Source organism: Aspergillus ambiguus (assembly GCF_047715705.1).
Source record: "Aspergillus ambiguus strain CBS 117.58 unplaced genomic scaffold BDV59scaffold_5, whole genome shotgun sequence".
NCBI lineage: Eukaryota > Fungi > Ascomycota > Eurotiomycetes > Eurotiales > Aspergillaceae > Aspergillus > Aspergillus ambiguus.
In genome coordinates, this window is record NW_027395518.1 from 248,750 (window position 1) to 261,228 (window position 12,479).

The 12,479-nt window shown below is 56.5% G+C and overlaps 7 protein-coding genes across 7 annotated transcripts; 4 read left to right on the forward strand and 3 right to left on the reverse strand.

Annotated features, from left to right (window-relative positions):
* Nucleotides 1-534: 534 nt before the first annotated feature.
* On the reverse strand, nt 535-1,338 carry BDV59DRAFT_171917 (NADH:ubiquinone oxidoreductase subunit NDUFA3). The gene is made up of 2 exons (XM_073688640.1): nt 967-1,338; nt 535-881 (listed from the first exon to the last, which is right to left on the reverse strand). Exons 1-2 carry the CDS (start codon nt 1,148-1,150, stop codon nt 835-837), a joined length of 231 nt encoding a protein of 76 aa, XP_073550814.1. The 5' UTR covers nt 1,151-1,338; the 3' UTR covers nt 535-834.
* A 78-nt stretch (nt 1,339-1,416) lies between these two features.
* Nucleotides 1,417-3,171, forward strand: BDV59DRAFT_171918 (dolichyl-diphosphooligosaccharide-protein glycotransferase). Its single transcript, XM_073688641.1, has 4 exons — nt 1,417-1,712; nt 1,760-1,870; nt 1,935-2,641; nt 2,700-3,171. The coding sequence occupies exons 1-4, from the start codon at nt 1,571-1,573 to the stop codon at nt 3,126-3,128; spliced, it is 1,389 nt and encodes a 462-aa protein (XP_073550815.1). The 5' UTR covers nt 1,417-1,570; the 3' UTR covers nt 3,129-3,171.
* A 13-nt stretch (nt 3,172-3,184) lies between these two features.
* BDV59DRAFT_127177 (PET191 family protein) lies at nt 3,185-3,936 on the reverse strand. Its single transcript, XM_073686913.1, has 3 exons — nt 3,857-3,936; nt 3,594-3,735; nt 3,185-3,530 (listed from the first exon to the last, which is right to left on the reverse strand). The coding sequence occupies exons 1-3, from the start codon at nt 3,879-3,881 to the stop codon at nt 3,347-3,349; spliced, it is 351 nt and encodes a 116-aa protein (XP_073550816.1). The 5' UTR covers nt 3,882-3,936; the 3' UTR covers nt 3,185-3,346.
* Nucleotides 3,937-4,045: 109 nt separating this feature from the next.
* BDV59DRAFT_127019 (sterol esterase) lies at nt 4,046-5,697 on the forward strand. The gene is made up of 2 exons (XM_073686911.1): nt 4,046-4,279; nt 4,337-5,697. Exons 1-2 carry the CDS (start codon nt 4,165-4,167, stop codon nt 5,620-5,622), a joined length of 1,401 nt encoding a protein of 466 aa, XP_073550817.1. The 5' UTR covers nt 4,046-4,164; the 3' UTR covers nt 5,623-5,697.
* Nucleotides 5,698-6,664: 967 nt separating this feature from the next.
* BDV59DRAFT_127011 (putative RAS small monomeric GTPase (Rsr1)) lies at nt 6,665-7,990 on the forward strand. Its single transcript, XM_073686909.1, has 8 exons — nt 6,665-6,814; nt 6,884-6,915; nt 6,990-7,016; nt 7,081-7,160; nt 7,215-7,237; nt 7,293-7,321; nt 7,377-7,386; nt 7,444-7,990. Exons 1-8 carry the CDS (start codon nt 6,804-6,806, stop codon nt 7,859-7,861), a joined length of 630 nt encoding a protein of 209 aa, XP_073550818.1. The 5' UTR covers nt 6,665-6,803; the 3' UTR covers nt 7,862-7,990.
* A 181-nt stretch (nt 7,991-8,171) lies between these two features.
* BDV59DRAFT_127171 (putative 3-methylcrotonyl-CoA carboxylase, beta subunit (MccB)) lies at nt 8,172-10,330 on the reverse strand. The gene is made up of 2 exons (XM_073686912.1): nt 8,723-10,330; nt 8,172-8,665 (listed from the first exon to the last, which is right to left on the reverse strand). The coding sequence occupies exons 1-2, from the start codon at nt 10,165-10,167 to the stop codon at nt 8,374-8,376; spliced, it is 1,737 nt and encodes a 578-aa protein (XP_073550819.1). The 5' UTR covers nt 10,168-10,330; the 3' UTR covers nt 8,172-8,373.
* A 1-nt stretch (nt 10,331) lies between these two features.
* Nucleotides 10,332-12,210, forward strand: BDV59DRAFT_127014 (isovaleryl-CoA dehydrogenase). Its single transcript, XM_073686910.1, has 6 exons — nt 10,332-10,681; nt 10,746-10,833; nt 10,882-10,976; nt 11,037-11,272; nt 11,324-11,601; nt 11,651-12,210. Exons 1-6 carry the CDS (start codon nt 10,495-10,497, stop codon nt 12,057-12,059), a joined length of 1,293 nt encoding a protein of 430 aa, XP_073550820.1. The 5' UTR covers nt 10,332-10,494; the 3' UTR covers nt 12,060-12,210.
* Nucleotides 12,211-12,479: the final 269 nt, after the last annotated feature.

The following is a 12,479-nucleotide window of genomic DNA, read 5'->3' on the forward strand; positions in this document are numbered from 1 at the left end:
GTGCGCTGTAACATCAGCTTCAATGCATTCTAGTGGTCATCTGAATATGCGAAGTGGTCCTAAAAGTGTGCCTTTTGGCTGTGGATCGTATTGCCTTCGTACCCGTATGCCTGCTTGATCTGAGTAGCTTTGTCTGTAGATGCGACGGCGTTAGTACAGCAGTTATCAGAGGGCCTGAGAATGAGATCAATGCTCGCTGGATATGGGCTTTTTATTAAGGCTTTGCCTTCCCTCGACGCATACTTCCATGGTACGCTGATAACAAAGCTGGAAGGACCCCGACAACTTCCGGGGCCTTTTATCTTCATGGTCAATGACTGCCGTGGGTGACAGTGCTGACCAGGCGGCGAACGACCCGCGGTAACGGCAGGAAAGACTGGATTGAGGGGCCCGCCGGATGCTTCTGTATCGTTCTGTTGCCAGTTTTTGCCGCCTCACTTGTCACTGCATGGTTGTCCGAGTGGTTGACGGGACATTCACAATCAGTGGTTCAGTGACGCATATTAGCAGTCGTTCTATAGATTCTCGCGTTGTCAGAAGATATGAAAGTTCACAATGCGTTATCTCCACTCTAGCCTTTATACAATACATTGTAGCATTCGCACCTTTGCCCTAAGGGCTTGCCACACCACCAGGGTATAGAAACACCTAGCTGGAAGAGACTGCGCCCACAGGGTTCGATCCTGCTCGCTCCATTCCTTCCAAATAGCGGATGACGCATCTGCCCGAAGAAAAAGGCGGGACTTTCCATTGTCTCAATCACTCCCAGCTAAATACACAAGACGAAATCAAATCTCAAAACGAAGCGGCGCCTTCCGATGTTCCACGGCGAGTTTACTCGTCATCGTAGCCTTGCGGAGTTACCCGGGGACCCGAGGGGACTGCCACCGAGGCTGTTAGTCCAGATCTTTGGCCAAGGAGGTCTGTACTCTCCGTCTAGGATAGCGCAACATTAGGGAGCCTTACTCGGATATGTCAAGGGAATGGGTTCGGGGTCGACGTCGCCGAGGGCCCGTCGGAGCGGAGGCAGAGACACCAGGGAGATAGGGCCCATGGAGCCAATGATGATGGAGTAGAAGATAGCGGGTTTCTCGTGGGAGGCCCAGCGCAGATAGCGCAGAGGCGTCGACCAGAACTGAGGAGTAGCCATTATGCGGGAGATTCACAGAAACTTTTCGCGGGAGATCCGATCGGAGGGGAGACCGGGAGGGGATCGAACGAGTCAATTGGACTATCCGGAAAGAATTCGACTGGGAAATTGACCGACTGGAGGGATCTGTAGACCGAGCGACAGACCGAGGGGGGTTCGCGATGGGGTGGAGGGAGTTCGGGATATGGAGAGGGGAGGAGGAGTCGAGGTTCAAGTGACGTTCCAACTCAAGGCGGCGAGCCGTTCTTGGCATTCGGTCCAAACACGTCGCCCGTTTATAGTCTCTCCAACAACACCCGGAAATCAACAACTCCTCATTCTTGTCTCTCTTTCAGTTCTCGGTGGGATTGGGCCATTGATTGACTTCCGCTGATTTTCCGCTCCGCTGTGCGGATTTCTGATACACACACACGAAGAACCATGCGGTGGTTGCTTTCCTTCTTGCTGTTCGGCTTCCTCGCCGCCGTACATGCGCTGAGTAGTTCAGGAACTCGTCTGTTGGTCGTTCTGGAGGACGGCTCGGAGAAGGACGAGTACTCGACTTTCTGGGGCGACTTGCAAGGTAGTTTCTCTGAGGAAGCTGATGAACATCATGCTGACGGTCCCCAGCGCGTGGCTATACTCTTGAGTTTCAGTCGCCGAAGAGTGACCAGCTCTCGCTGTTCGAGCTCGGAGAGCGAGCTTACGATCATCTCCTGATTCTTCCCCCTCGTTCGAAAGGTGTGCTTTGTTCCCGATGCGACATCATGTCTCCCGCTGTGCGTCAATTGACCGCAGACAACAGGTTTGGGACAGGCTCTCAGCCCCAAGAATATCATCGACTTCATCAACAAAGACGGCAATGTCATCCTCGCCCTCACTGGAAAATCCACGACCCCCAGCGCGATCAGCTCCCTTCTTCTCGAGCTCGACTTCCACCTTTCCTCGGACCGCTCTTCTGTCGCCATCGACCATTTCAACTACGATACCATCTCCGCGGCGGAGAAGCACGACGTTCTGCTCCTCCAACAACCCGGTCAGTTGAAGAAAGGTCTCAAGTCTTTCTTCAGCGGCGACGGCGTCCTGGCCTTCCCCAGAACCGAGCCTCACACCCTCGGCTATGACAGCCCCCTTCTCGCGCCCATCCTGCGTGCCCCCGAAACTGCATACAGCTATAACCCGAAGGAGGATGCCGGTTCCGTGGAGGAGGCTGCCGCGACTGGCTCCCAGCTGGCGCTGGTCTCCGCCATGCAGGCTCGGAACTCCGCCCGCTTTGTGCTCCTGGGTTCCGTGGAGAGCCTTCAGGACAAGTGGTTCTCCGCCAAGGTCAAGGCTCCCGATGGAAAGCAGACCACCACCGCCAATCGCGAGTTCGCCCAGCAGCTCACGTCGTGGGCTTTCAAGGAGACCGGAGTCCTCAAAGTCGGCAAGATCGAGCATCACCTGGCTCCCACGCCGGAGGCCCCTGATGTCGAGTTGAACCCTACGATCTACCGGATCAAGAACGAAACCGTATGTGGTACCTGTCGGTGGGGCTGATCGAACCCCAAAGCTAACGCTGGTCGCGCAGGTTTTCAGCATTGAGGTCTCAGAATACAGCCACGATCGGTTCATTCCGTTCGAGGTCCCCGCCGACGACGCTCTGCAGCTGGAGTTCACCATGCTCTCGCCGTTCCACCGGCTTGACCTGCAGCCTACCGGCCGCACCGAGAACAGTACCATCTACAGCGCCCAGTTCACGACGCCCGATCAACACGGCATCTTCTCCTTCCGGGTGAACTACAAGCGCCCCTTCCTCACCAACATCGAGGAGAAGCACGAGGTGACGGTCCGTCATTACGCCCACAACGAGTACCCGCGCAGCTGGAAGATCACCGGCGGATGGGTGTGGATCGCCGGTCTGTGGTCGGTGATCGGTGGCTTCCTCGCGTTCGTCATCATGTGGCTCTACTCGGCGCCCGCCCCGACGGCTGCAGCGACCAGCAAGAAGACGCAGTAAATAATGTATTTTCGATGATTCTGGAATGAAAATTATCTTTCGCAACTCGTGATGGTGGCCAGCACTGTAGCAATTGCATGTATTGAATAGCGATCAGCTCTATATGTACAACCGTAATGACCAGAAACCTCGAACAACTCCGACCCATGCCCAGAGGAGACAGACGAAACTCCAGCCTTGATGGCATCGCACCCCGACACCACCGGGTATATCTTCGCTTATAACCCCCGAGTCTTCTCCGGGTCCATCTTCACCTCGTCGCCGCTGATCTCCTTGACAGATTCGAAGGCAGGCTTTCCGGCGTAGAGTTGTTGCGGCTTGCTGTTCTTTCCGTCGAGTTCCTTGGTCATCTGCAGCGGTTGGTTGCCACGGAATCGTTTGCGCATATCGATCATTCCGCGTCTAGATGGGGGCGAGGTTAGATGACCTGTCTCGTGCGCATACATGGATGTGAGGTCGACTTACTTGCACTCGCTGAACCCTTTGCGGAGCTGCTGGCATCTCATGGGCAGCTCGTCTACGAGCGGCTCACTCAGACACTCCCGGGGCGTATGGCGCTGGACCATGATACAGTCGGATTCCTGGAGACATTGCGCCAGCGCATCTCCTGCAATGGTTGAGAAGGTTAGATCTCATCTATTTGGCCATCACCTCGCGAGAGGGTTGCCGGACGCTTCCGGTTCGGAACGGAGTTGGGCCTTGGTGGTGTTTCGAAGTCGAGCACTCACTGATATCATTGCACGAGCTGGGCATTTTGAATCCAGACGAGAACAGACTTGCTTCTTCGTCGCTGGCTGACGGAAAAGCGATCTGGTTCCTGCGGCAAAAATTAGGCTTCGAGAGTTCCCCGGATTAGATAAGCGTCAATCACATGAAGACGCTGGACGCATGACGTCTGAGGAATAGCTCGCCTACTGCTAAGGATTTAGGGCCTCTGGCTCTGCAATCATGACTGCCCGCTTGTCATCACTCCATCCCATTCATTCTCGCCCTCTATAGATCATTGGAGCGGCTGCAATTGCAGCGGAGTTTTATCATGGTGCGTGTGCCGGTCATCGGGAGACTCTTCTGGTTCGAGTACTTGGCTCTCTTCGCCTCGTTGATCCTGGTGCTGCTGGAGTGGGTGATCCATATCATCACCTTTTGTCTACGTGAGTCGACTTTCTTTGCCCCGGTTGACCGTGCAGGGAGGAACTGACTCGAGCCAGCCGAGACGATCATCAGGTTCTGCTACGACCGGTCGAAAACGCTGTTCAACCTTTTCACCTCGCCCGAGAACGCAGGCAAACGGAGCCCGGAGGAGCAGTTCGCGTCGTCGGTTGCACAGGCATCCGACTTTGTCGATATCTGCGCACTGTTTGGTTACGAGCCCGAAGAGCACATCGTGCAGACGGGCGATGGCTATCTACTGGGGCTCCATCGGCTAGCGTACCGCAAAGGGGAGGAGGGGACCCGGGTGAACCAGGGGAAAGGAGGCAGGCAAAAGAAGGTGGTCTACCTTCACCATGGGCTCCTGATGTGCAGCGAGGTGTGGGTGTGTCTGACGGAAGAGCAGCGGTGTCTCCCCTTTCGGTTGGTGGAACGAGGCTACGATGTGTGGCTAGGGAACAACCGCGGGAACAAGTACTCCAAGAAGTCGGTGCGTCACTCGCCGTCGTCCAATGAGTTCTGGGATTTTTCGATCGATCAGTTCGCCTTCCACGACATCCCGGACAGCATCAACTACATCCTGGAGGTGACGGGCCAGCCTTCCCTGTCGTACGTCGGGTTTTCGCAGGGGACGGCGCAGGCGTTCGCGACGCTCTCCATCCACCCGGTGCTGAACCAGAAGGTCGACGTCTTCGTGGCGCTGGCACCGGCGATGGCGCCGACGGGGCTGCCGAACCATTTTGTCGACTCGCTCATGAAGGCGTCGCCGAACTTCCTGTTCCTCCTGTTCGGACGACGCAGCATCCTGAGCTCGACCACGATGTGGCAGACGGTACTTTATCCGCCCATCTTTGTGCGCATCATCGACGACTCGCTCTCGCTCCTGTTCAACTGGAAGTGCGGCAACATCAGCCGCTGGCAGAAGCTGGCGGGCTACCTGCATCTCTTCTCGTTCACCAGCACCAAGTCAGTGGTGCACTGGTTTCAGATCATCCGCCACAAGAACTTTCAGTTCTATGACGACGAGGTGCACGCGCCGTTCAGCGTGGTGGCCAGCGAGCGGTTCTACAAGCCGGTCAAGTACCCGACGAAGAACATCAAGACGCCGATTGTGCTGCTGTACGGTGGCAGCGACAGTCTGGTCGACATCAACGTCATGCTGAAGGAGCTGCCGCGCGGGACCGTGGCCAAGAAGATCCCCAAGTATGAACATCTGGACTTTCTGTGGGCGAGCGACGTGGATCGGCTGGTGTTCGGCCATGTGTTTGATGCGCTTGAACGGTACGGGTCTGGAGACGCGACGGCGGCCAAGACGATGGTCAACCACGACGCAGTAGATGGTTGAACGCGGTCGATGCCCCGATTATAGTTGTTTGTTAATCTTACATCGTTGTGAATATGACTGGTTGGTGGAACGACATATAGTTCATCATGCACGGCCCAAGCAGGTACAGCGCTCCTCCAGGTGTAGATCCTCGGCATTACGATCTCTTGTCATCTCGCTATTCGTCCACCTTGCCCTGTAGGAGTCGTCACCGTCACATGGGGACGACTGGCCGGACGGACCAGGAGCAGACGATAACTCGACGGGACGGTTCCGAAACCAACCAAACCGGATGGTCTTCGACCCAAGCTGATTGCCCCGGGCGATCTGTAACGGCCAGAGGAGAATCTGGACCCGGAGCAGTTGATGTATCCAAAAGAGGATTGCATGACAGGCGAAAAGAGTTGGTAGACGGTGGATGTCCTGGCTGTCATCCGACCGGCACCAACTCTATCTATCAATCTGACAGCCAAGGGGGAATCTAATGAAGGAGGACGGAGAGTTGGAGGATGTTTCAGACTAACCATCATTACCCATGGAACCCGAGGCGGGGGCAAAAAGCTATATATGGACGAGTCGGACGGAGTAAATAGGATCTATACTATAAAAGCGAGTCGACGGAATTGAGTTCCTCTAAGGGCTGGAGTTGGCCGGCGGATCCAGACTAAGCTGAAGGCCGCACAACAATTCTCTTCACACCGCCGGGGGGTTAGAAGGCTCCAATAGCTTCACCTCCTTAGTCAGTCCACTTCCTCGACCTCACTTCCAATCTCTCCTCTTCTCTCTCCTCTTCCTCTCTTCCTCTCCCCCTCTCTCCCCAATATCTCCACCCTCGCGGCAATTGGCATCGTGACCGATGTAACGAACGCATCGCTCTGAACCCCTGCGCAACCTTCCCCGCCGCTTTCCTCCCGCAAACCCCATTGATTGCTCCGTGCGAATCCAACGAACGACCCTTACGCCCTGTACCTAGGGACTAGTACCGCAAGTATACCACGCCCGGTACCTTTCCTCTGCTCTGCGACAATCGTTTGGGCTCCCATTGGACCGGCGTTACCTCGGTCGAACTCATCTTCGCACCCGAGCCCCAGAGATCAGGAGATTGGTGATACCACCGCCCCTCCGCCCACAGAACACCTGAATCGCTGTCGCAACTGCGATCGCGACTGAGTCCCTGAAGAAGGCTGGAATCTGAAGCTCCAATGCGACCGCAGTAAGTCCTCTCGATCTCGATCCTCCATGCAGTCCGCTTGGACGGTAACTGACGACACTTGACCCCCAGACGAGAGTACCATATCGTCGTTTTAGGCGCCGGTAGGCATTCCTTTCCATGCGAATAGCTCCATCCAGCTTGTCCCGCTGACGTCGACTTCTTTGCCCGCCATTAGGTGGAGTGGGCAAGAGCTGTCTGACCGGTACGCCCTCCCGTCGCCATCACCCTTGGACCCCTCCCCCCTGTCAGTCACTTACACCCGACAGCTCAATTCGTGCAAAATGTCTGGATCGAGAGCTATGACCCGACCATCGAAGACTCGTACCGGAAACAAATCGAGGTGGATGTAAGTCAAGGAATCTGGTTCTCCGTTTGTGAAGCCCCCCGCTGACAACGCCAGGGCCGACAATGCATCCTAGAAATGTGTGTAGATCGTGACGTCTTCCGGTGACTGTCCACGCTGACTTGTCCTTCCCAGCCTTGATACTGCGGGAACAGAACAATTCAGTAAGTCTGCCCATCCTCGAGTCCCTTCTGTGCATGTTCGTTGACACCATTCTAGCCGCCATGAGGTACCCCTCCCGGCCATACTCCATACCACGAACCCCTAACACTGACGTCCCCCCCAGAGAACTATACATGAAACAGGGCCAAGGTTTCCTCCTCGTCTTCTCCATCACCAGCATGTCCTCGTTGAACGAGCTGTCCGAGCTGCGGGAGCAGATCATCCGCATCAAAGACGATGAGAAGGTCCCCATCGTCATTGTGGGGAACAAATCGGACCTCGAGGAGGACCGTGCTGTGCCCCGTGCTCGCGCCTTCGCCCTCTCCCAGACCTGGGGAAGCGCCCCGTACTATGAGACCTCGGCTCGTCGACGAGCCAACGTGAACGAGGTCTTCATCGATCTCTGTCGCCAGATCATCCGAAAGGACACGCAGGGTAGCGGAAAGGTCCCGGAGACCCAGACGCGCAAATGGGAAGGCCTCGATAGAAAGAAAGAGAAGCGGCGGCAAAACCGACGAAAGTCGCCGTGTGTGATCCTATAGCGCTTATGAATCCCGAATCGAGAAGAACAAACGACGAACAACGAACGAACGAACGAATGAAAGAAATATACCGACCACTCCTCTGGAACAGTACCCGATGTCGTCTGATTACACCTAGCTTCTCATTATGCCCCCTTCCGGCCTACAAACCCTTTATATAGCCTTCTGGATGGGCTGGTTCTCGGACTCTGGATAGGATCGGTTCTCCCCTGTGCACATACCCATCATCAACTAGATTAATCTCGCATCCGTCATACGATGTCAATGTCAGCATGCCTCAACGATAGATATACGTCGACTGATAACCACCCTTGTTTTTGGCTTAGTCCTGATTGTGATACGTTGGACCATATGTTATGTCATGGAACGGAAAAGTGTTATGTTATTCTTCGCTCTCCTTGTAGATGTCTCCTCGATGACTATGCCTGTAGGCTGAACATGGCTATCTCCTACCCATTTATACCCACCAAACGGGCTGCGGACTTTTTTTTTTAATCAAACACACCCAATGCTCACATCCGGAATACTCCAAATCGAGTCTGCACATCCTCTACCTTCCCACCCAATGCAGCCGCCAAACTCAGCCCGAGAACCCGTCTCGTCTGCGAAGGCGGGATGACCCCGTCATCCCACAAGCGAGCCGATGAGAAGACTGCCTCCGACTCGCGATCAATGCGAGCCTTCAGCTCCGGGTCGGCGGTGCGGCCCACGGCCTCCATCACGGCAGAGAGCTGTTCCGAGCCCATGACGCCGATTTTGGCATTGGGCCACATGAACAGCAGACGGGGGGAATACGCACGGCCACTGGGCCAGGGAGGTTAGCTCTGACGGTTTCAAGCGAGGGGCCCGTTCGTGACTTACCACATGCCATAGTTCCCGGCACCGGCGCTCGACCCAAACACGACGGTGAACTTGGGCACATCGGCACAGGCGACGGCTGTGACCAGCTTGGCGCCGTTCTTCGCGATGCCCCCCTTTTCGGCGTCGGCGCCGACCATGAACCCGGAGATGTTCTGCAGGAAGATGAGGGGGATGTTGCGCTGGGCGCACAGCTCGATGAAGTGCGCGCCCTTCAGCGACGACTCGGAGAAGAGAATGCCGTTGTTGGCGACGATGCCGACCTGGTGGCCGAAGATGCGCGCGAACCCGGTCACCAGCGTGCTGCCATAGTCGCGCTTGAACTCGGCGAACTCGCTGCCGTCGACGATGCGTGCGATCACCTCGTGCGCGGGGATCTGCCGCCGGAGGTTCGTCCCCACGATGCCGTTCAGCTCGGCTGGGTCGTAGAGCGGCTCGGCGATGGCGGAGGCGGAGGCGGCGAGGGCCCGCGGCTCGCTGGTCGATCGGGGGTAGTTGAGGTTGGCGACGGAGCGGCGCGCGAGCACGATGGCGTGGGCGTCGTCCACGGCCAGGTAGTCGGTCACGCCGGAGATGGAGCTGTGCAGGTGGCCGCCGCCCAGGGCCTCGGCGGAGACCTCCTCACCGGTGGCGGCCTTGACGAGCGGCGGACCGGCGAGGAAGATGGTGCCCTGGTTCTCGACGATGATGGACTCGTCACTCATGGCGGGCACATAGGCGCCGCCGGCGGTGCAGGGCCCCATGACGACGGAGATCTGCGGGATGCCGAGGGCGCTCATGCGGGCCTGGTTGAAGAAGATGCGGCCGAAGTGGTCGCGGTCCGGGAAGACGTCCGCCTGGTGGGGGAGGTTGGCGCCGCCCGAGTCGACGAGGTAGAGACAGGGGAGCCGGTTCTCCTGCGCGATCGCCTGCGCCCGGAGGTGCTTCTTCACCGTGATGGGGTAGTACGTGCCGCCCTTGACCGTGCTGTCGTTCGCCACGATCATGCACGTCACGCCTTCCACCGTCCCGATCCCTGTGATGATCCCGCCGGCGGGAACGTCCTCCCCGGGGTAGACGTCGTGGCCGGCGAGCGGGGACAGCTCGAGGAACGACGTGCCCGGGTCGATCAGCGCGGTGACGCGGTCGCGCGGGAGCATCTTCCCGCGAGCGAGGTGCTTGTCTTTGGCCTTTTGAGGGCCACCCTGCGCGATGGTCGTGTGTAGAGTGGTCATGCGGTCCACCAGTTGCTTCATCTGCTCGGCGTTCTCCTGGAAGTCAGCCGAGGTCGTGTCCACGGCAGTCGGGAGGACCGATATGGCAGAGGCATGGTGCGGGTGGGTGTAGCTGGCGATGGTCCGGGCATGAAACGAAGCAGGAATCTTTCGTGGGAGTCGAAATCGTGTGGCATAGCACAGCGTTGTGGGTTTGGAGCTCAAGCTCCGTAGTAGCGGAGACGGAGCACGCATTGCCGGGGGGGAAGTGAAGTCGAGGGTGTGATGGAGAGCGAGAAGCGTCTGCCCTAGTGTCTCATGATATTGGAGGAGAGGATTGTGGACGAAGAAATATGACGAGAAGACCGACGAGCGACGGGTGACGACGGTGGTGGTGCAGATGCGGGATCCCCAGAATGCGCCCTGCGGAGAAGCCGAGCGGCGATTGCCGCGTTTAACCGCTGGCCTCGGCGGTTGCTCCAGACTGCCTGACGGACTCCATCTCCCTGCATTTCTCCCGTCTTCTCTCTCCTCCCTCTTCACGACTCTCTTCAACTCCTCGAGTCTGTATAGCTGCTCATCATGGCTGCTACTGTCCCTCGACTAGCATCGCTCTTTCGCATTCCCTCTCGGGCCATCGGGCCAGTGAGGAAACCCCTCATTTGCACCCCCGCATTACGGACTTTGGCGACAAAACACCCCAAGGGCTTCGTTCCGCCCACGGAGGACGACCTTTTAGAGCTACGAGAGAGTGTCCAAGAGTTTACCAGTAAGTGCGGCGTAGGATCTCTGTGTTCTAGATTATCAATTGTGTTGACGCGTGCTCTGTCAAGGACGTGAGATCCCCGAAGAAGTCGCTGCTCGCACAGACACCCAGAATGAGTTCCCCGCCGAGATGTGGAAGAAATTGGGAGATGCAGGGTATTTACGACACTCATTCCGCTCCTAATGGCTCTAATGCGATGTTAGGTTCCTCGGTGTGACCGCGAATGAGGAGTATGGGGGTCTTGGAATGGGCTACCAGGCCCATTGTGTAGTCATGGAGGAGATTAGCCGCGCCTCAGGTATTCCCCTGTCAAAACCCACAACCCATGAGTACTGGCTTACTTTAATTACTCGTCCAGGAAGTATTGCCCTGTCGTACGCCGCTCACTCCCAGCTCTGCGTGAACCAGCTTTCTTTGAACGGTTCACCCGAACAAAAAGCTCGATTTCTCCCTGGTCTTCTCTCCGGTGATAAGATCGGTGCGCTCGCAATGTCAGAGCACTCGGCAGGTTCTGATGTAGTCAGCATGAAGACGAGCGCAAAGGCGGTTGACGGAGGTTATGTGTTGAACGGAACCAAGATGTGGATCACCAACGTACGTCCATCTGACTTGTCTTGGAGCGCCGTTCACGCTAACACATCACAGGGCCCTGATGCGGATTATATCGTGGTCTATGCGAAGACCGAACCGAAGCAAGGCTCAAAGGGGATCACCGCGTTCGTTGTCGAGAAGACGTTCAACGGGTTCTCCTGTGCCCGGAAATTGGACAAGCTGGGCATGCGCGGCTCGAATACAGGAGAGCTCATTTTCGACGATGTGTTTGTTCCTAAAGAAAACGTTCTCGGGGAGGTGAACCGGGGTGTTAAGGTCTTGATGGAGGGGCTTGATTTGGAACGCCTTGTTCTCAGTGCTGGTCCGCTGGGGTAAGCCCCATCCCTGCATAAGCACGGCGCGCTGGCTGACAGAACTTAGGATCATGCAGGCCGCCCTCGACCTGGTCCTCCCATATACCCATGTGCGCAAGCAGTTTGGAACTCCCATCGCCCACAACCAGTTGATTCAGGGTAAGCTGGCCGACATGTACACCAAGCTGGCAGCGTCCCGGGCCTACACCTACGCCACGGCGCGCCAAATCGATAACTCGGCCTCCTCCGGGGTCACCATACGCACCCAGGACTGTGCAGGAGCTATCCTGTACGCCGCCGAAAGGGCGACGGAATGCGCTCTGGATGCCATCCAACTGATGGGCGGAAATGGCTACATCAATGAGATCCCTGCGGGGAGACTCCTCCGGGACGCTAAGCTGTATGAGATCGGAGCTGGAACCAGCGAGATCCGACGGATGGTTATTGGACGTGCGTTCAATAAGGAATATGCGTAGAGTGAATCCTGCATGACGAACTGTACTGTATTGCAAACAGATCTTGAAGATGTTGACAATAATGGCGCACTGTGATAGGCGTAGGTCGTTTACAAAGAAAAGCGGGGCAGCTCTCCACTCTTACTGTAAGCGAGGCGGGTTTATATGGCCTGATCCCCCGATCAAACCTAGAATTTATTTTCCCCTTTCACCAACATGGTTGTGCTGCTTTATGCACTGTCACTGTATTCATGAGCTGAAAACGCAGATTTTATCACCCTCTCATTCTATCTTATCCCGTCAACTTTATCTACTGAAACCTTTTACATCTCCTCCCCTTGTATTTCTGTCAAAAAGCCTGAGAGGGCGAGCTGAATGTCTACGTCAGACTCGGCTTGGTGAAGAGCGGTAACAGTTATGGGAGCATACCTGGCTCCACTT